Source organism: Haliotis asinina, chromosome 10, assembly GCF_037392515.1.
Source record: "Haliotis asinina isolate JCU_RB_2024 chromosome 10, JCU_Hal_asi_v2, whole genome shotgun sequence".
NCBI lineage: Eukaryota > Metazoa > Mollusca > Gastropoda > Lepetellida > Haliotidae > Haliotis > Haliotis asinina.
In genome coordinates, this window is record NC_090289.1 from 45,474,834 (window position 1) to 45,496,244 (window position 21,411).

Consider the following 21,411-nt stretch of genomic DNA (forward strand, 5'->3'; position numbering starts at 1 on the left):
TAAATTGTTATGATATGCCGTGTACTTCTACAGTTTCAATCCTCTAAGGGATAATTCTGTATTAGCTGATCTCTATCCCCAACACGCCCCAACCAATGTCTTCTACACCCGTCCTACTTTGGCTTTTGAGACGACCCTTCCTACCTGTTTCTTTATCGAAGTGACAGTGAGACTCGATGGCAGCAACATCCTTAATAGTACCAGTATGAACGTTATTATACTTTTACGTCAGCTATCGTTTATATTGAAGCTAAAGAGTCTAATTTCAAAATGGGCATGTAATAAGTGTATTTTGTAATGCAATATCATCGCACACTAATTTGCCTAAAGCCATGGTCTGTTCCAAATAAGTCGCGTTGGCATTACTCATTCTGCACTAATCTGTCCTCAGTTAAATCATTTTTGACGTTTTCCATCTCCATAACGCTGAAATTGTTGTTAGTCCGAAACTAGTTTAACAGGTATTTCACACTTTAACAAATCTTCTACATAACCTGTAGAGATAGATGTGACAAGCAGCGTTTTTTTTCTATTTCCGACAGTACTTGAATCATGTTTGATACAATCATGTCTATTACTGAAGTATTCGTACCATGTACCGCCATATGTGCACCTGAAAATAAGAACATGTGCAAACTGAATTACATTCAGATTCAACTTGACGAGGCGTGCCTACTCACAGGTCAAGTTCGAATGAGATCAAATTTCAAAAAGCTTAAGAAGTAACCATATGCACTCGCATTCTGTTCTGGTTAGATTAAAGGGGCAGCTCGAAATAGATCATGGAACTAATCACACAGGTAGTCACGTGACGAAGTATTAATTGCCACTTCCTAAAATTTATAATCCATACTGCCAGGGAGAGAACAGCTGTGCCTTAGGCTTGTAAATATTCACTACAAAGGCCAAGATGCTTTGTGTGCTTTATTAGAACAAGTTGAAAGAACGTTTGTTCATTCAGAAGAGATGTATTTATTTGAAATGTTGTCATTCCTGCTTATTATGATTAATCCTAGGTTGTTTGAAGTTTTTAATCTAATTCCGAATGTTTATATGAATAAACAACATTATTGATCAAATATCATGAACACAAATGCTATGTAATGTCTACAAAAACAAGTGCGTGTGATTATTTTGCGGAGCGGAGAAACGTCTTTTCCTAGAAGCGGTATGTTGCACACAGTAAAATCTAACTAGGTTAATCAAATTGTAATAATTAGGTCACAGTGGTGAACCGTTAGGTCATCTCACGTCGGAAACCATCAAACCAGACTTCATTAAAATGGAACATAGTAGCCTAACTGAACGTAGCTTGAACTTGGAACTGTCACTTGCAACCATCGATCTTTCATTGAATCTTTTTGCAGCATTAGCTGCAGAACGGTTTGCAAGAGATGAATGACTGATCCTTTTGGTAGCTTTCAATTGCCATCACAAAAAACGCTGTAAGCTGTCGGCAAACTCTAGCGTGTTTGGTCTGAGCATAGGACGGTTGTGTCATAATCCGATAAATATGCAGATGAGGCTCCCAAGCAGGGGTGTTTTTACATTGTGTTTTTCGGCGGTTTTAAGCTGTCTCATTGAGTGAACAAACGTCGTGTATTAAACAGTTGTTCCGAGTTGTCAATGTTATTGTCTCTTCATACACAGAGGTACATCGGTGTGTCCACAACATTTTAGTCGAGGTTTAGATACAAAATTACATGATAGTGCAACAACGGCCAGCCAGCATCACAGAGGCGATCGTCAGCCCAACTGTCCAGCCGCTTCCCGGGAGTCAAGTTCCCTACAATGCGAGGTATAAGCACTAACTGTCAGACAGCCCTGGATCGGGTTACGGTCCATGTATGGTGGGCATCCAAATCAAGCCTCTCTTTCAAAATGTTAAACTTCCGTGGCTAACCGTCCACAGTGGGTTAATGAAGGGTACTTCTTTGATTGGCATTATAGTAAGCTGAGGAGGTGAAGAATGATAACCGCTCTTTATGGATGTACAGCCTCGTGATCCCGCTTATACAGAATAAAAAAGGTGTATAGGATTGAAAATTATCCTCGTTCCTAATCAAGATTAATTACTATAGTCATGATACTAGTAATAAGATGTTGCTGTTTCCTTAAATTGACAACACTATGATTCGTATTTAAAGAACACACCTTTTACCTAACTCAGAGAATATTCAAACATGTCCATATTCTCTGGCAGAGCCCATATGCCAACAAAGTGCATACCACACATTCAGCAGAAAATGGGTCCCCGATGGTATAACTCGGGTATAGGTTCAACCTTCTAGAGCCTCACAGGCACCTTGGGTAATAATAATGTCCATCATATTGCTTGCGCTTTGTGCTTGTCCGAGCGGGGTGGAGCGAGATGGAGCGGGGTGGTGCGGGATGGAGCGGAGTGGTGCGGGATGGTGCGGGGCGGAGTGGGATGGAGCGGAATGGCGCGGGGTGCAACAGGGGGGGGGGGGGGGGCGGGATGGAGCAGGGTGGAACGGGATGGAGCGTAATGGAACAGGGTGGTGCAGGATGGAGCGGAATGGTACAGGATGGAGCGGATGAGCGGGGTGGTACGGGATGGAGCGGAGTGGTGCGGGATGGAGCAGGGTGGTGCGGGTTGGAGTGGGATGGAGCGGAATGGCGCGGGGTGCAACAGGGAGGAGCGGGATGGAGCAGGGTGGAGCGGGATGGAGCGGGGTGGGGCAGGGTGGAACGGGATGGAGCGTAATGGAGCGGGGTGGTGCGGGATGGATCGGAATGGTACAGGATGGAGCGGAATGGCGCGGGGTGCAACAGGGGGGAGCGGGATGGAGCAGGGTGGAGCGGGATGGAGCGGGGTGGGGCAGGGTGGAACGGGATGGAGCGCAATGGAGCGGGGTGGTGCGGGATGGAGCGGAATAGTACAGGATGGAGCGGATGAGCGGGGTGGTGCGGGATGGAGCGGAGTGGTGCGGGATGGAGCGGGATGGTGCGGGGTGGAGCAGGGTTGTGCGGAATGGAGCGGGATGAGAGGGGTGCTGCGGGATGGAGCGAAGTGGAGCGGGGCTCTATTTAAGTGGCCTATTATCATTATTTCTAAGAACACAGTGACACGATGATGCAAGAATTAGTACCCCGTGTGATGAATGTATCGTACATGTCACCAGCACTTTAACCATACAGTGTTTATTCCGAATATATGATTGGAAACAGACCCAATGTCTGATAGACTATATTGTATATACTGACTATACTGTATATCTGTCTGGTCATCAGGTTGGAAAAGTGTATAGTCTGTATGCAGTGCAAACGTACCTTTGAATTTCACTTTAAACAAAACAATTAATAAATTTCACCTTTCCAATTGAACATTTAAATCTCCGGAGTTTATTCAACTTAGGATAAAATTTGTTTAACAAACGATCATAGATTCAAATCGGTATGGTTAGGCTGTATTACACGTGGGTAAGCACAGTAATTGGAACAGTGAAAAAAATTCAATTGCGGTACGTGATATGCGTTAACGTAGACGACCCTTCTCTTGTTCTCGGTGTTTCATTTAATCTGATACTCTTATGATCTCGTCATGCAGGTGTAAGATTAAGCACTGTTGTCAGTCACATTCTGAAACTCGTTGCACGTAGAAATCTGCTACTCTTTTCCGTGGGAAAATCCGTTTTCCGCGGTTTGAAAATCCGTCTCACACCGATCGTGACTTAAGGTCAGATGGCAGTGTTCTACTCTCTTTAAAAATAAAAATAACCGTTAACGTCTTTGAGTTTTCTCTCATTACCAAGACAATAATGGAAATGCTGTTGACTGCGAACGATGTCCCACAATTCATGATTATCAATGTTCGCGCTATGCATATTGTGGAACAGGTGACCGGGTTTTCTGATATCAGCATGTCCACTTACAAGGATGATTAATTTACACACTTCCTAATTGTCATCTTGTCAATGTTGTCACTCAAAAATGTACCAGGAAACTGACAAATTGAGTGAGAGAGACACTGAAGTATTACAAGAATGCGTCAATGTTTGGAGTCTGGAAATGAATCTCTCATTTGTGTGGGTTAGGTTTTTAGCATCCACGCAATCCTACTACATTTGTGTTTTTGTTTGGGGTGAGACCATCACATGCTTTCATTCATTGCTCCTCTACCCATCATTCAGATATATCTGAGATGAACAGTTTGTCTCAGAGGGACACAGTAATCCTTTGATACACGTCGTTTACCAGCATGATGTAATAGTGACTTTTGTACATTTCTTTGTAATTTCTAATATCGAAAGTGTGTATCTTTCAAAATGTCCGATAAATGTAACTGGAATCAAGACTCGGCATTCACATGCATCTGCGAGCTTCGACATGAGGCTAAAATCTGATTCCGGATTCAATTCAAACATATGGAAATATTTTGGAACATGGTTACATTCGTTTGGGTAAATGGATCTTTACTCATTGTGTCGAAGTTGGATTGTGTTCGAGCCATTCACAGTGGAATGTAGTTCTATATTTCATTTCACGTGCTGAAACACAAAGCCATGATACAATCTTTTCACTGAAAGAAAATTCCCCGTTTTCTGAACTTTGTGCACTTTTTGTTGCAGTACACTTGGCAAGTCATATTGGTCTATTAACTTAATTAGACAAGGTCTCTTGTCACATTTGAATCCAGATGTCTCTCCAGCTAAAAGTTTACTTTGAGGCAAAGGCTGTCTAAAATGGTTTTGACCTTTGCATTCCTTCAGTAACGACCTTTCACTTACGAGGTTGAAAAAATGGGATAGCGTCAATTCCGATGATAGCATCCCTTATCCCTTGATTACAATTACAATTACAATTACAATTACAATTACAATTACAATTATTGTGTATTTTCTGAGAGACTACCTATTTTCCTACTATGGCGAGAAGCAATGAATATACCTACTGCAAATCAAGCCGTATCTGTCGGACAACACAAGGACATCATATATCAACACACTTGGCCTATTGCTCGCAAAGCAAGTCAGTACGACGTTTACACAATGCATATTCATTGCACCCTATACTTATTAATGTGCGTGTTATGTGATGGTTTAACATTCTCATGATGTCAGTCCAGCAAGGTCCTTCATAGCCAAGAAATACAATCGAGATAATCCCTAATGATACGTTTCTAGGAGTACCTTGGCAGATTGGGTTCCATTATAAGGCTACCCCTAAAATGGAACGTCATGTTTACACATGTCGCACACAACACTTCGAGCACAGTTCAGTTGCTTCTTCACTGCTCAAAGGCTGGTAGGGTAGTCTAGTGGTTCGCTCCTCGTACCGAAAATCCTGGTTGATTCCCCAAATGGGTACAATGTGTGAAGTCCATTTGTTAAGTCCCCGTTTGTAAAGTGCTGGAAAATTGCTAAAACACCAAAAAAGCTAACTCACTCACTTCCTCAAACAACATATGAACATGATTGTGCATGGGAACATACTACAGATGCGCCTTGTATCGTCCACATGTGTCGTTCTTGATCGACTCGTAGTCTGGGTCAGCACTGCTGTACGTGTGACTGCAACAATCACATATGGAACTTATGTATCTAACACGACTTCATAATGTCACTGAAAGTGATGAATTCTTGTTAAAACATTTTATATCCATCACAGCTTTTGCTTTTGAAAAACAATCTGTTTGGGCCAATTCACAAAGGATGATGACGTTGTAACATCCCTCGTCCTTGTAAATCTGATCTTACGTCCATCACAATTGTGTTGTTTTGAACACCGTCGCAGTTGACGCTGACATGTTGCAGTATAATTAGTAGGTATACACAGAAAAAAGCGGAACCGTTTCTCAGCACCAAGCAATGCAAAGTAAATTAAACTATCAGAATCGGATGAAGTGTCAAATCATTGAAGAGACATTTTAGGCATACAAAGAAATATTCCGGTGAATAAATCAAACAAGGGCGTTTCTTTTGGATACGGAGACATACGTTACCTCATAACGTGTTGCGCGAAATAATGACATAGGAACATATAAATTTATTTTGAAGACACGCCCTAGTCCCATTTATGATTTGGGTGACAGCTTGTGTAAGATTCTATTTTGTCTTTGTGTTTCCATCTTACCTTCTCAGACTGCTACCCGTCTTGCTCAAGGATCCTTCCTCAATGTAAAACTGGAACAAACGAAAAGTGATTTCAACATAAATGTCAGTACATTGGCCGTTGTGTTAAAGTAAAACAGGAATAAATTCAAATGAGAAGTGTGGAATTGAGATGTAAGTACCTTGCAAATTGGTAGTTAAGTTATCTGAAATTGACACGGGACGTTTGTGTGGCTGAAATCCATATTACTTTGAATAACTTGGGTTGATCAGATCACATGAACCACTTGAAACTTCAGTTAGATCAGCTATACAGGTGAATTTCTTAAAATGTTGATTAGATCAGCCATTAAGGGGAATTATTTAGAACTTTGATCGATTTACTCAGCGTTGGTAGTCTGTGATAAATAATAGCTCCAAGGCACTTTATCATGGGACTATAAAAGACCCTTCAACATTTGAACGTTGCTTTTTTCTTGCAACCAATTTTTATATCCCAATTAACCAGAGAAATTAGAAGGGCTCAGTTACGCGACTCCCCCTGCAATAGCTGCAATTGCAATACTTACTGAGATGTGGTTACTTTAAGGATATCAAACTAGAGTATATTCCTTCATAAAAAAAATCTGCTTACCTTCAAGCAACTAGTACGTGAGTTAAAATTTTAAATCACATCGGGAATATTTCAGCGATATCGTGACTAAAACAAAGTATAGATTTGGAATGATCAACAATGAAAGCTTTCCATATACATTAATAGTATTATATCACACTTTAAATGCTAACTGTGCCCCATCTTTTCTTTTTGTAATTCGATGCTTTTGTACTCTTGTACCACCGCTGGGTGGTTGAAGGAGAGAATAAAGACGTTAGGAGCCAGAAGAAGTTAATCAGATCAGATATGTTGGGGAATTACTTAAAACTTTGATCAGATCTGCTGTATAGGAGGATTTTGTAACACTTTGATTTGTTCAGCTATACAGGAAAATTACGCAAACCCTTGATTATATTATCTATTAAGTGGAATTACTTAAAACTTTTATTCGATCACCTGTAAAAGGGAATTACGTAAACCTTCGATTCAATTCGATCAGCTTTACAGATGAGTTACCCATTACTCTGATCAGGTCCACGACACAGGTGAGTTACTTGCTGCTTGAATTCATTCGTTGGACAGACTAATGACTCACTATTTCACTAAGATCCGCAATGCTTGTGTACGGCCGTGCCTCTCGGTAGTCGCGGTCAACACTTGATCTAGCATAGCGCATGCGCTGCCCATTCTCATCCACCTTGGATGAAAGAACGGTGTTGGTGCAATACAGTTGACTTAACAACTTCCGGGATATGCGTAGCCTGGATTTAAATAGACATTGCTATGAATGTGTCTTTAATGGTGTTTTGATTTCTACACATGATATAGACGTGATTATTATGATGTGATTACATTTTAAATTCGGCACTTGAGTTACGTTAGACATTCAAAGTCTACTTCCGATATTTGAAATTTGATTTTTGATTTAATAAACAGATGGTTACGTTTGAAATTTTCTTGCTAACGTTATACAAGAAATGTGTTTTTCTGTTCACAATAGAAACACGAGCAATGTCTTACTTGACAGCCAACACAATGGCGACAACAACAGCAACCACCATAAGTCCAGACACCACGCCAACCACAAAAGGATACACCTTGTTTATCTCAGTCTGAATCTGGTCGTACAGTTCAGCTGGGGAGAAGCAATGTCTAGCGTCCACGCCATCCTGTCTGATGATGACTACACACGTGCTGGAGACAAAGAGATATCTACACAGATCTTGGACATAGTTCAGTGATGATTACAAAATTGTAACTTTGTGTCATGAATTACGGCTGTTGAGAACAAAGGACTGTAGAACACAAGCTGGCGTTGTGTGAGCTTGAAGCATGTTATACAACTTGCTCTTGTAAAGTGAGTGAGTTTACTTTTACGCTATACTCAGATATACCACAGATATACTGGGTCGATCTGTAAATAATCGAGTCTGGACCAGACAACCCAGTGATCAACAGCATGAGCTTCCGTTTACGCAGTTGGGATCAGACGACATGTGTCAGCCAAGTCAGCGTGCCTAACCACCAGATCCCGTTAGCTGTATTTTACAATACAGATGGGCTACTGTAGATCGAGAATTCTAACCCAGATCTTCCCGGGTGCGGTAATATAGACTAGGCCAATGTTGGTTTAATGGTGCTCACACAGCATGGTACCATACTGCACTTTAACATGGACATCTCAAGAACAAGAATACTATATATTCACGTCTGACACCGCTGGAGATCTGAACGCTGATCTTCCGGTGTCAGGGCAAATGCGCTGTCCACCTGATCACGGACGAGATTTCATACTTGAGTAAGCTATAAGAGGTGTGATATCTTCTCAGCTGAATGTAAGTGAATGAGTTTAACTTTACGCCGCACATAGCGATATTCCAGTTTCATGGCGGTGGTCTGTAAATAATCGAGAGTGGACTAAACACTCCAGTGATCAACATCATGGGCATGTATCCACGGCACTGGGATGCGATGTCATGTGTCAACCAAGTCAACAAGTCTGACCACCCGATGCTGTTAGTTGTCCCCCTAAGACAAGCATGATTTCCTGAGGATCAATTCTAACGGGTTTACATTCCCAGGGATAACTGACCTAGATTTTGACACAGAACCACTGTCCACCGCTGCCACTGTGAGGTTCATTACAAGTGGAATTGTACTGTCAAGGTCATACTGGATGGAGATAACTCCAGACACTCTGTCAATGTGGAATATATCCTGCAATGTAAAACGATCACAATAGAATGACACACAGGCAATATATCCAACATTGTATCACAAACCAGTTCTTAAGATATCAGGGCGGTTCGATCGCATTCGGATTGTATTTGTTGGACACCAAGGCCATAATAGTGTCGGTTCGATTCCCAGATCGACCAATTCATATCAGGCTTGTTCGCACCATGCACGAGAATTTAGCCATTTCTGTTTTTCTACGATATTGAGATTTCACAGCGTGGGATAATCAGAACACCGTTGAATACCGTTGAATCCCGTGTCATGTTAAGGACAGTGAGTTAGTCTAGTGTTCTCTCATCACGCCCAAGCCCCGGAATTTGATTTCTCACTTAGGTACACTGTGTGAAGTCCATGTCTTGTGATCCCCCGTGATATTGATGGATTATTACAAAAGGTTCGTAGGACTATATTCACTCTCTCGCATAATCTAACGCACATACACTCAAATTGTCAACGACTAGAACTATATGCCTGTGAAAAGTCAACTGTTTCAATACAATCTGGGGGCTTTTGTGACTTGATAACACATACCCGGACGTTACCAGACACAATGGAGTATGTAATGTTGTCGCCGTCCCCGTCACGTGCACTGAACTCAGGGATGAGGATGGTTTGGTCCTGGCGGGATGTTGATGTGATGTTGGCTCCATATATGTCTTAAAAAGGAATAAATATCATACAAAATTAGATGATCCAATGCGTAGTATAGTACTTATCATCCAAAACTGTGTTCCACAGAGGATATTGTAAGAGAGCATACGGTATCTACTAGGATATATCGTTTTGGCCGTAGATTTGGTAAAACGCTCTGCTATTGATGTGATATTTATCGGGGTCAATCAATATTGATATGAAAATAAATGATTTACACTTCCTGATGTTCTTGTACACTAATCACTCCTGTATGACTTGAATTTTGCATGTGTACGATTTTCATTTTCAAACAAAGGTTATAGTCAGAATTAAGTGTCTCCAGTAATTTATCGACCTTCTTGAAAACCATTAAAATCAGAAACACCTCATGCACGTGTATGGGGCTACTGCGTTGCGCACGTGCATTCCATGCGTTGTGATTTGGGTGGTGATAAAAAGAAATGGTTTCTCTCTTTGAAACGTTTGCTAACGTTTATACATCCCATCGAAATTGAAAGTTAATGTTCCCTAACTTATTTTGAAGAGTATAGATATGAACAGCAACGTTACCTTGTGTAAATATTGGAGCGTGAGTGTTTCCCACCTGCATGACATTTATGATAACCAGGGCAGACGTGGTTTGGTTCGTGAGCTGGTAATTGTTGGACACGCCTTGTAATCTGGTCCCATCAGACACGCCCACCATCAGCTGATATTCGTCAAGACATTACAAGATATGACGAAGTCCAGATAAAGATATAGCATGTGCTCTTGTACCACGTACATTAATATTCTATAAAATAGTGGGACCTGGCAATCAGGTGATACAGTTATAATGGACACTGGTCTACGTAAAACGGATACGATAATCTGCAACCACTAAGTCAACGAAAGCGGCCAAATGAGTCGACTCTTACAAGAAACAATAATCAAATTCAGAATCCCTATTCTAATCCGAATCAGTATCAAAACGATATTTGGAAAGGAAATAGCAGAAACCTGAAGTAAAGAAATGCTTGTTCCGAGTAATTTCAACTGATCTCCAGTGAAACAAACTGAATTCACAAACAATATTCTCTGTACAAGCGATGAGCAAAATTATTTAATTTCTGAAGTTTGACATAGCTGTCGTAATAGAAAAAGTGTCGCCGTTGTGGTAATGGCGCTTTAATTTCAGGCTAAAATGTCACAATATACTTGATGCAAAATTCTTTAGACGTAAAGTAGTTTACATGAAAATATATTAAATAGAACCACCACCATGCTACACTGAAATAGCATGTACTTCCATGGAAATTAGGTGAAGCATCCGAATATGACTGACCCGGGTCTGCATGTGTGGCTTTCGCAACGATTCGAGGCACCGACGTTTGTACTTGATATGTGGCTTCAGGGGCAATTGTTTTTTTTTCACGTGACATTCCCGGGTGGTCACCGGAACACTGCCACACATTACTAGGAAATTCCCTTTACTTCCGAGTGCTACCGGAAGTAAAGGGCATGCTTACCCTTTTTGCAAACACCTGGTGTCATCATCACTGACTTTCATCGATCAGTTTATATTCTTTTCACAGCTGGGTATTCCCTTTGCGCCAAAAAGACTTTGTGTGTGATGACAGTTAAGACAGTTTATTCTTTTGCACTTATGTCCAATATTTATCCCAAATGAGTGAGTATGGTTCAGCGCCGCTAGTAGCAATATTCTTGCAATGTCACGTGGGAAATCGAACCAGGGTCTTCCGTTGACGAGCAAACACTTTAACAGCTAGGCTACCCCACCATTCCTTAACCAAACTTTGGTTTATATGAAATATGTATAAAATATTGAGTATTTCCTTTTTGCTGGCATTTAAGAGCAATATGTCCGACACATTTGTTAACGTGTGACCAAGTTTTAGATATTCCAAAAGTCTGTTCAGAGCCGAAATTGGTTGAGTGAGTTAATATTTGACGTGACATCGGCAATATTAGAGGCACAGCGTGACGAGAACATACTTGACATAGAAAAGGAGTATATGTACATTATAAAAAGAATCAGCTTCAAATCATTATTATGTAAACTGCAGCGTATGAACTGAGTGAGTGAGTTTAGTTTTACTGCGCTTTTAGCAATGTTCCAGCAATGTCACGGTGGAGGATACGGGAAATGAGCTTAATACATTGTACCCAAGTGGAGACTCGACCCGGGTCTTCGGTGTGACGAGAAAACGCTTTAACCACTGGGCTACCCCACCGCCCACTTGTGAATTATAACTCAATGGCTGATTGTTTAGTTTGTGTGTGATAGTAATAACAAAAATAGTGCTTGATTCCTATCCAAATAGGGTGCATTTAAGAACTAAGTCCAAACATGTATTATACTCAGTCAAGTGAAGTGACATGTACCTGTATTGTGTAGAACTCAACTCCGTGCTTGATCAAGGGTTCTTGAACTGTAAGCCTACCGGAAGAGTCCAGCGAGATGCTCCTGTTGCCAATGATCGTTCTGTATACTGCGGACGACGTTGCTGGGTCGTCGGAGTCAGAAGATGCAATCCGCCCAATCACACTTCCTACGTGTGCTGTCTGATGGAATACGGTAATGTCAAGCCATGGGAATTGTTCTGGGTTATTTTTTTTATACCAAAACGATAATCTGTATTTAATAGTAAATTAAAAGTAAATATATGCCTATCATTGCAGATCATTAAAATGAATATGTATCAATGACAACTGATTAATGAATGGATGGTTGTTGTTTGGTGTTGACGTTCTGGTACACGTAATACTGCATCAATCGAAGGCTGAACTTGATAGCATTACACACGACTGTACAGCTGTTGGATTGTAATTCCAAGCTGAAAAACCTTTCCCAGAAACCGATCGTCTTCATGTGTATACAGAATCAAATAACGGCATCATGTGGTTTGAGTGCTTATAACACAGAAGATGAACTTCAAACACTTTAGCGGTTTTAACGTAATGTTTGCCGTAATTTTCAAAGCAGCTTAAAACCCGAGAAACATGGCCCCAGTGTTCTCATGAGTATGCTGATGACACACCAATGTGCAAATAGCGGCATTATATGTTTTTGAAGCCATTTAATGCATTTGCAATCTATGCAAAAACTCCACCCATTCATGTTTTCGTACCCTAGCAAATACAGAAGTATTCAGTGGTGATCCTGTCACCATGTTCCCTTGGGAAGAGGTTAAAATGACCGGAAACGAGGAGGTACCTGAGGGATTGTGCTTTTTAGCCTGCTATTAGATACCTTTTCAATATGACAATGAACTAAAATTTGAAATCAGAATCGAATGAGCAATGTCAGTCTCTAGATGAATTCCTTTCCATTAATCACACAGATTTTCATTTCCTATACATAATGCATCAATGAATACCGATATATAGCTTTAGTTCATTTTGTCAAATTATACAGAGATTATTCACTTTTGGAACCATATTACAATGGACTGCTGCACCACCTGATTAGTGACAAATGTCTGTATTGTTTGCGTTGACGTGAACGTGGGTGCGTTGTCATTGATGTCATCTACAGTAACGTTGATGACGGCGGTATCCATGCTGCGTAGAGACATTCCTCTCGTCACCGTGACGTACAGTAGTATGGAGCTCCCAGTCACCTCCCGGTCTATCGTCCGCGTCTGACTCACCATGCCGCTGGAGCTGTTGATCCGGAAATAGTCGGAAAACTCTGCCCAGGAGAGGGAGAGAGAGTGACTAAGTATGGTTTTACATCTGTTTTAGCAGTATTCCAGTCCTACCACAGCAATATCGCACCAGAAATAGTTTTAACTTATTGTACCCATGAGGGGAATTGAACTCGGGGCTTCAGTGTGATGAATGGACACTTCAAACATTAGGCTATCCTACCAGCCATTGGCCACTGAGGAAGCAACTGAGAGATGCAGGTTGCTGTTGTCAGTGATGAAGTCGTTGTGCTTGAATTTTCCAGACTCGACATTGTAATTACGGCTCTGATACTGATCACTCTAAGAATTTCGAGGAGTGAACTTGAGAAGGCTCACAGGTGGAGCCATACTGATTAATTACTTCATTGTGTAGTCCGGAGCGAGCACATCAAGCAACACAATTATTGTCATCGGTTCTCTTGATCTTGTTCTGAAAATGCAGTTCGTTCTACGGATTCATATAAGGTCGCGACAAATGATTACCTGTTATTTGGAATCAATCCAGGCCCTTACCTAGTACGATACCTAGTGCGATATTTCGAAATGACGACGAACCTTCTTTTTGAAAGGGAAACATTGCGGCCACTAATAAATTCACAACAGATCTGGTGAGTCCAACTTATACAAAAAACTGCATTATTAACGTTATTCATTAGTTTGGTGCTCTATTAGTTCAACATCACTTTCACGTCTGAATGTTTTGTGCTATAGAGTCAGAAGCAACCAGTTTCCAGACTATGTGAAAAAGGAGTAGATCAATTGTGATCTCGAACCATTTTGCCACTGCTGGGCCAAGAACACGGAATCATTTGGAAGGCCGGCAGTGCCAACTGAAGAATGGGGTTCCAGCCATGAAAACATACATATGTTAATCGACCTGATCAATAACGGACAGAAAGACATCGATCTCCCCATCAGACAGTTCGAATCTGGGCCAGACTAGCTCCCAAGACAAAAACGTACTGTCGCCTTGATGAAGAAGTCATAGAAGAGAAGAATCTGTTGCCCGCTGGTGTCCAAAACTATCCAAAACTTGAAGACTGTGTGAATTTTGTCTGACTTGAATGTGTCTTACTGTATGTTTGGTCCTACGAATATAATCTGCACCAACTTTGGTTACTGTCAAACTACACATATAAAATATATATTAAATGTCTAACCAAGTGCCACCTCGTTTCTTGCTACAGACCACGCCTTAATCCCCTTTGCTGACGAATTGGTCGTGGCCTGGTGACTTAGACTCTAAACAATAGATGTGGGGATTGTGTACCCAGTTCAGCCGCAAATCAGAGTGAAGCTCATATGGTCGATAATTGTGTGTGTATTATCAATGTAAACCCTGGTGTGAACCATACTCTGTCCAGATGCTTCAGGCGTCAAAATAATGTATTTCGGGAAGTGTGACCATCCTTGCTACATATAGGACCTTATTGCTGTTACTACTCATTTTCTATCTCATACCACCGTTGTAAATGTACTGTTATTGATTTTGGTACTGTCATCGAAATTACTTCGTGGTAATGCAACTTTTAATTGAGTACGACTTCGATGCTGTGAACTCTTGTACCTGTAGATTTCTAGGGTTAACTTTAGTAATTTGAAAGTCCACTGGTAATGGAAGGCAAGGTTAATGTATAATATGGAATTTAGATCCTCACGTCCATCCTGCAGCGAGTACATGTATCTCTGACTGCTGACGGTTCCTTGGCTGTAAGAATGTCCTGTTGCAAGAACCTGCACAATATCACTCACTGGATCGGCCTCCTCCCTGACTGTAGCCGTATATCGAGGTTTTAGAAAATGTGCACGATTGTTGCCATGAATTCCTACTATCACCTGCAATTGTGAATAACGTGAGTATGGTTAAAATATGTCTACCTGATATTATAAAACCTTTATTGGTTTTATATGAGGCATAAAACTGCAACGTTTGGATACACATGTTTAGTTTATGGTATATGGTGGTGCCTCAACAGGGGGTATTCACTGGTTACATACGTATGCGAGGGTGTACGCTTTTAAATGTACATGTGCGCATGCGCACGTGGCCAGTTCTTACGTACGTATGCGGAAGTGTGCAGTGCTTACGTACAAACATGCGTGCTTATGCGAGAATGCGCAGTGCTTGCGTAGGCATGTGCCCGTGTTCAGTGCCTTCTCGAGTATGCGGAAGAGTATTTCTGCTTACGTACCTGTGCAGAGGTGTTCAGAGGGGCATCAAACTGTGGCATATCTTCTGCAACTATGGTCAGTGTCAATTCCAGTGGCAGGGTCCAGAGAGGACGCTGAACGGATATATTCCCGGAAAGCGCATCAATGGTGAAATACCTTCCTGTTAACAAACAACCAATCATTTGAGGATCAGGATTAACCAGGCCTCATGTACTTCTCTCGTGAGGATCCGGGTCAGAATTGGTATTGGGTAACCCATACTCAGAGGCGGCTAACAGGATCGGGTGGTCAGTTTATCTCGTCTGACTCATATCATTGTATCCCAATTGCGTGGATCGATGCTTGTGATCCTGAACTCTGGATTGTCTGGTCCAGACTTGATTATTTCCAGACAGCCGTCATATAGCAAGATCATTGCTGAGTGCGGCGTTAAACAACAAGCAAACAAAACATACAAGCATACATAATAATACTCAATGAGGCATACTGAAAAATAAATATGAAGATATAGTGGATGTTTTCTGTCTGCAGATCAGATCCAGCACAAGTAGAGATTTAACTGTGTCTAACATCGACCTGAATACAACTTCACTGACACTTAGACATGTCAGTGTGATGTAGGAGAAAAGTCCAAAATGACAGTCTGAGAGGTTGACTAATTTGCGAAAAGTCTAAGTCATCTAAACACTCTGTGCAGGGTTGCATTCACTGCCATCACCGTACACGCGCTCATGGTTAAAGTCCTGAAACATTCGGGTTTTCCTCTGACACTAACCTTATATAACGGGAATGCACTTTAAACCTGCTTAACAAGAGGGGTGGACAAAGCCAAGGTGTGGCTGGGCATATATAAGAAACTCAATGAAGCATAATGTATTAAGTTAGCTTACTGTACGTGCTGAATAGAGAGTATACGATCGCTCCGTTACTACTCTCGGTGTCGCTGTCGGTGGCTACTGCGGTGGTAATGATGGTACCAACTGCAGAATCTCGAGAGATGTTGACAAAATGTGGAATATTCTTAAATTCAGGGGCGTTGTCGTTGACGTCATGCACGAAGATATCCACCAATGCTGTGGCATTCATGCTGTTACCGTCCACCGGCATATCAGAGGCAGTGGCGAGGCAGGTGTACTTTCGTTTTGTCTCGTAGTCGATCTTCTTACCGACGAAGATATCACCATCTGTGGGAATAACAAATATGTAAATAATGGTAGGCGTTTACAACCATCACACAAAGCTATAGTCAGTCTCTTTTGTCTGTCGATACAGTTTTGATTACATATGATAAGCACAATACATCTATTAATTTCATGAATTGTTCATGTAAAATCACGAGCCATTTACAACGTTGTATAACATGTTTTGCTTCCAAAGGCCCCACCCAGAACTGTTCCTGCAGGACGAATGGTATATGTCAATAATAACATTTTGACCAAGCAGTCTGTATCCGTAAATAGTAATTCATTGATAGATGGCCTCTACTAAAACCAAACCGGTAGTGAGTCTAATTTTCTGCTGTTTGCAGCAATACTCCACTAATATTGCGGTACGGGTCACCAGATTTTCTCACATTCAAGGCTTTTGGAAAATCAAACCCGATTTGTTTGCGATCGATCGCTTTAACCACTTCGTCTAGGCTACCCCACCGCACCTAGAAGTGATGGAAGGAACCAATATTATGTGACAATGACGTGGATGCTGCATGGGCCAGGTTGTAAACTGATCAGGAAAAGAAAGTATACAATGTTTTCAAAAGTCTAGGTCATTACCATTAACTAAGACTACCAAGTAACACAAACATAAGGCAGTGATGCTAACAACATCTTTACTAAGCCGTGAGCTGAAAAACACTACACAACACTACAGAACACGTTGCGTGGGGCATGATCAAGTTTACCGGAGGTCCTGAAAGGCCGCTTTCAATCACATAGAGGATAAGAGCAGGTGCAGTTACACACAATAAATGTTTACTGCCATCACTTGAGTTTACTGTATGGTCGCCTTGCATCAAAACAGGCACGAACCCTCCTTCTAGCCGAAGACGTCGGACAAGGTCATGTGGTATGCGTCCGATTCTTTTGGCCCTGGGGGACATGCCTAGCGAACGTGCTGACCACTGTAGAATGTTTATGTTGTTTCTCTCGTCGCTGCCAACGACGAACAACACGGCCCCAAAGCAGTCAGTGATATCTGTGTTAAGAGGTTTACACCTGTCCTTTGAAGGGTCTGCAGGCTCTGATGCCTCCTACCCGAAGATGCCTAGCCACCGTGTATCGCCTGACACGGTGATCAAGGGAATTCGTCTAATGACGGACTTCAGGTGGTATTGTTACTCACGGTCTCCCACCCCTCGGTCTGTTCTGCATCTGGCCCGTCTGCCTGTAACGTTGAAGCGGTCTAGAGACGGTTACACGGGTGCAACCGAAAGTTCTTGCACCCGTCTTGGCGTGTGTCGACCCCATCTTTGAGCACGCCTATGGTCCTCCCACGTTTAACTTCTGATAGTGGCATATCTATGCATATTTCTGCATGTGGATCCTGTCTAACTGCAGGTATTAAACTGCCACATTGGGAGACATGTTTCAGTGTATACTTTACCTAAAATAATGTTTCTTGAAAATTTGCTAATGGTAACTTGTGGTATACTTTCTTTTTGCCGGTCAGTTTATATCGAAGTTTGATCTCAAGGAGAACACTTTCGAAAACAAGCACACGTGGATAAAACATCTCACATAAACGAAGAATCGTGATCATTAAATGTATCACAGTGTATCAGGTTTATAAGAGACTTATACCCTCGCGTTATATAATACCCATCAGATTAATTAGAAGCAGATGGGAAATATTTAATATTGGTTTACTTTCTGATACGTAGAATGGACAGCTTCCTTGTTCTCCCATGGCAACCATAGTCCTGCTGTAAGAAACATGTCCGTTCGTAGACTGGTCTAAATCTCTGTCATGCGCCGTCAGTGAGATATTCCCTTTAACCTAGGTAACACATATACACAAGGTTAACCGTTAAACACGAAGATGAATACAATACAAATGCTGTGGTTCCCTCAATGGCATTTAACATCGATGTAAAAATACACTTTCATATAATGTAATGACCATAAACAGAACGACCTGAAATATATTGATGGAAACAATATAGGGGACACTACTTCCTGGCAGCCTATTTATTTTCAGATTTTCACCCAATACAAAGCTCGTGAGGAAACCTGGAAAAAGACAAGGAAACATGTCTGATTTCATGTATTCTCTTAATTATTTCCCTTAGCATATATATCATGATTATTATAGCACCTGGGAATAATTTTGATTAATAACGAAACGGATTCGGTGTTGAATTAAATGCAAATTAGCGGCAAAAATTAAATGAACGGATCACTGGAAACTGAGGACGTTAATGACAAACGGACGATGGCGACCAATGATAACAGATGAGGATTTATCTAATGTTGGCGTTAATAGCTAATAAGGGATCTTACCTTCTCATTAACTTCAGCATTTTCCTTGACATGGAATGTGTATCTGGTTTGGGTAAATTCGGGGGCGTTGTCGTTGACGTCCTCGAGGACGATATGGAATGTCGTCGTTGACGTTAGTGGCGTGTGTCCCTGATCTCTGGCCTGTTCATAATGAACATACAGCATTGTCACATACCAAAGTAACCACAACAGAAGAATAGTTTGTTTTGCAAAACTTTATTCCTCCCCTTAAGATATAAGTAACCCCAATACCTATACTAAACTAATTCTACAGGTGCAAATACAACTAACTAATCTAATTACCTAACCTAGCTACATATACAGTTCTGTCTACCACTTATATTGCTAAAGTTCTAATAATACTACTACTACTACTAACTACACTAAAATCCTAATACCCTCACTAATATAGATAATGATTACATATAATCCCAATCAGAAACTAAACAATTGAACTAAATAACAATAAAGGAATTAGCCACTCAGAGAGAACACTTTCTCTTTACAATGTAATCAGAATGTCAGTGCACTGTGGTTCCACTTGGTGACGTCATGGTATTTGTGTGGTATCCCTCACACCCAGGCGATGGTTTCCCTCACGGAGTTTAAGGGGCCTGTGTAATGGTTGATGGCTGTGCCATCCACATCTCACATTACTAGGAGATACATGCTCCTTGTACAACAGGGAAGACTCTTGTCTGTCTCCTTACAGGCGGAGATAATACCCCTCTCCTTACTTTAAGGATAACCGGCCAGTTCCGGGACACTACAATACAATATAAGTAACTACAGTTACTCAGTAAGACATGTGTCAATGTCTTATACTTTATGCATGTACTTTACTCCGATTTACATATTTGAAAGTGGAACAGGTTTTGTGGAACGATAACATTCAAATTTTGAATGGCTTTGTGGCTATATAGTGTTACAATATGCACATATATCTAGAAATACTACATCAGTAAAACAATTTCTTGCTACATCTACTCAATCAATAAATACAAAAGTAATAATGATAATAAAAACTTACGCCAGCCAGCGTGAGATGCAATCCCATACAAAAGTTGAACCCATACAAGTGAACACAGTGGTGATTCTGGCTGACTGTGCAGATTACTACCCTTCCTCACTATTTATATTGACCTCCCATACCCAAGCTACTCAACACCTCTCTATTGTTTACAAATTAACACCCCAGCTCTCTGGCCATACCTGGTCACGCTTCCCTGAACATAACCCTGTTCCCATAGTATTACCGAACATAATCTAACAACAACTCCCAACAATATATAACACACTCTAACAATACCATACTACATCTATTTACAGTACCATAAACTAATTATATAAACGAAATCATCTGTGATCTTGACAAGCATTTCTACAGTGTTTTCGAGATAGAAAAACCGAAGTTACTGCATTTAGACGTTGTACCATTGACAGCCATTATAAATATAATGTTGGCTGAAACAATATATATCGTAATACACGTAAAAACGCAAAAAACGTGTGTTTTTTTCGTCGACTTTTTCATCTTATCAATATTTTGAGTGAGTTTGGTTTTACGTTCAGCAGTGTTAGAGCTATATGGCGGCTGTCGAGTCTGAACCAGACAATCCAGTAATTAACAACATGAGCATCGATCTGCGCACCGATGACATGTGTCAACCAAGTTAGCGAGTCTGACCACCCGATCCCGTTAGTCGCATCTTGCGACAAGCTGAGTCGCCTTTCATGGCATGCATGGGTTGCTGAAGGCCTATTCTACTCCGGGACCTTCACGGGTCTTATCAATATGTTGCGTGACTGTAGTTTAAACTCACAATAACCCCAAGATGACGAACGGTGCTATTCGACGAATCAACATCCAGCATCCTAGCAACAGTCACTGTTCCAGTTCTCGCTCCGATTGTGAATTCTTCTGCAAACGGCACAAACACATCAAACAAGAAGACGTTAATATGCATTCTCCGTAAAGCAGATAATACATTGAGATACTTGAACTGACATTTGAGGAATTTCATGTCAAACAGATAATGCAACGGGTTAAACTGACCTGACATTTGGGGAATTTAATGTCAAACAGATAATGCAATGAGGTATATTAAACTGGCATTTGGGAAATTTCATATCAAACAGACAATGCAATGAAATACACTAAACTGACATTTGGGGAATTTCATTTAGGATATTTCATTTACGCAAACGTTAGTTAAATAATCAAACAAATTTGAATTAAACTACAAGTGATTGCTTTATCGGAATTCTAGAAGGCTTTTTATCAACGATTACTGTATCAAATTTGTGGGTCTAAATCAACATCATTCTTCCTTTAGTGTATTGTGCCACGTTTTATTTAGAGTGAGTGAGTTTAGTTTTCGACCGCTTTTAGCCACATTCCAGCTATATCACGGTTGGTTACACCAGAAGATGGGCTTCACTCATTGTACCCATGTAGAGAATCGAACCCGGGTCCTTAACCTGACGAACGAACGCTTTAACCACTGCTT

General features: G+C 41.1%; 2 protein-coding genes across 2 annotated transcripts; one reads left to right on the forward strand and one right to left on the reverse strand.

Annotated features, from left to right (window-relative positions):
• Window positions 1–911: 911 nt before the first annotated feature.
• LOC137297857 (cadherin EGF LAG seven-pass G-type receptor 3-like) lies at window positions 912–20,895 on the reverse strand. The gene is made up of 15 exons (XM_067829821.1): window positions 20,725–20,895; window positions 18,902–19,042; window positions 18,269–18,398; window positions 16,295–16,588; window positions 15,425–15,564; window positions 14,891–15,068; window positions 13,005–13,234; window positions 11,926–12,105; window positions 10,111–10,249; window positions 9,439–9,563; window positions 8,762–8,886; window positions 7,690–7,863; window positions 7,265–7,430; window positions 6,097–6,146; window positions 912–5,534 (listed from the first exon to the last, which is right to left on the reverse strand). Exons 1-15 carry the CDS (start codon window positions 20,866–20,868, stop codon window positions 5,456–5,458), a joined length of 2,295 nt encoding a protein of 764 aa, XP_067685922.1. The 5' UTR covers window positions 20,869–20,895; the 3' UTR covers window positions 912–5,455.
• On the forward strand, window positions 2,550–3,098 carry LOC137298718 (spidroin-1-like). The gene has a single exon (XM_067830998.1). The coding sequence runs from the start codon at window positions 2,550–2,552 to the stop codon at window positions 3,096–3,098; it is 549 nt and encodes a 182-aa protein (XP_067687099.1).
• Window positions 20,896–21,411: the final 516 nt, after the last annotated feature.

Bases quoted from the DNA above. Each gene is read 5' to 3' on its own strand.
- LOC137298718 (XM_067830998.1), top strand. From the start codon at position 2,550: ATGGAGCGGATGAGCGGGGTGGTACGGGATGGAGCGGAGTGGTGCGGG.
- LOC137297857 (XM_067829821.1), bottom strand. From the start codon at position 20,868: ATGCATATTAACGTCTTCTTGTTTGATGTGTTTGTGCCGTTTGCAGAA. The intron at 16,589-18,268 runs GTAAACCAATAT...TTATTCCCACAG, and splicing joins TCCATTCTACGTATCAGAAA to ATGGTGATATCTTCGTCGGT. The intron at 6,147-7,264 runs GTGAGTCATTAG...CGTTTGTTCCAG, and splicing joins TTGCGGATCTTAGTGAAATA to TTTTACATTGAGGAAGGATC.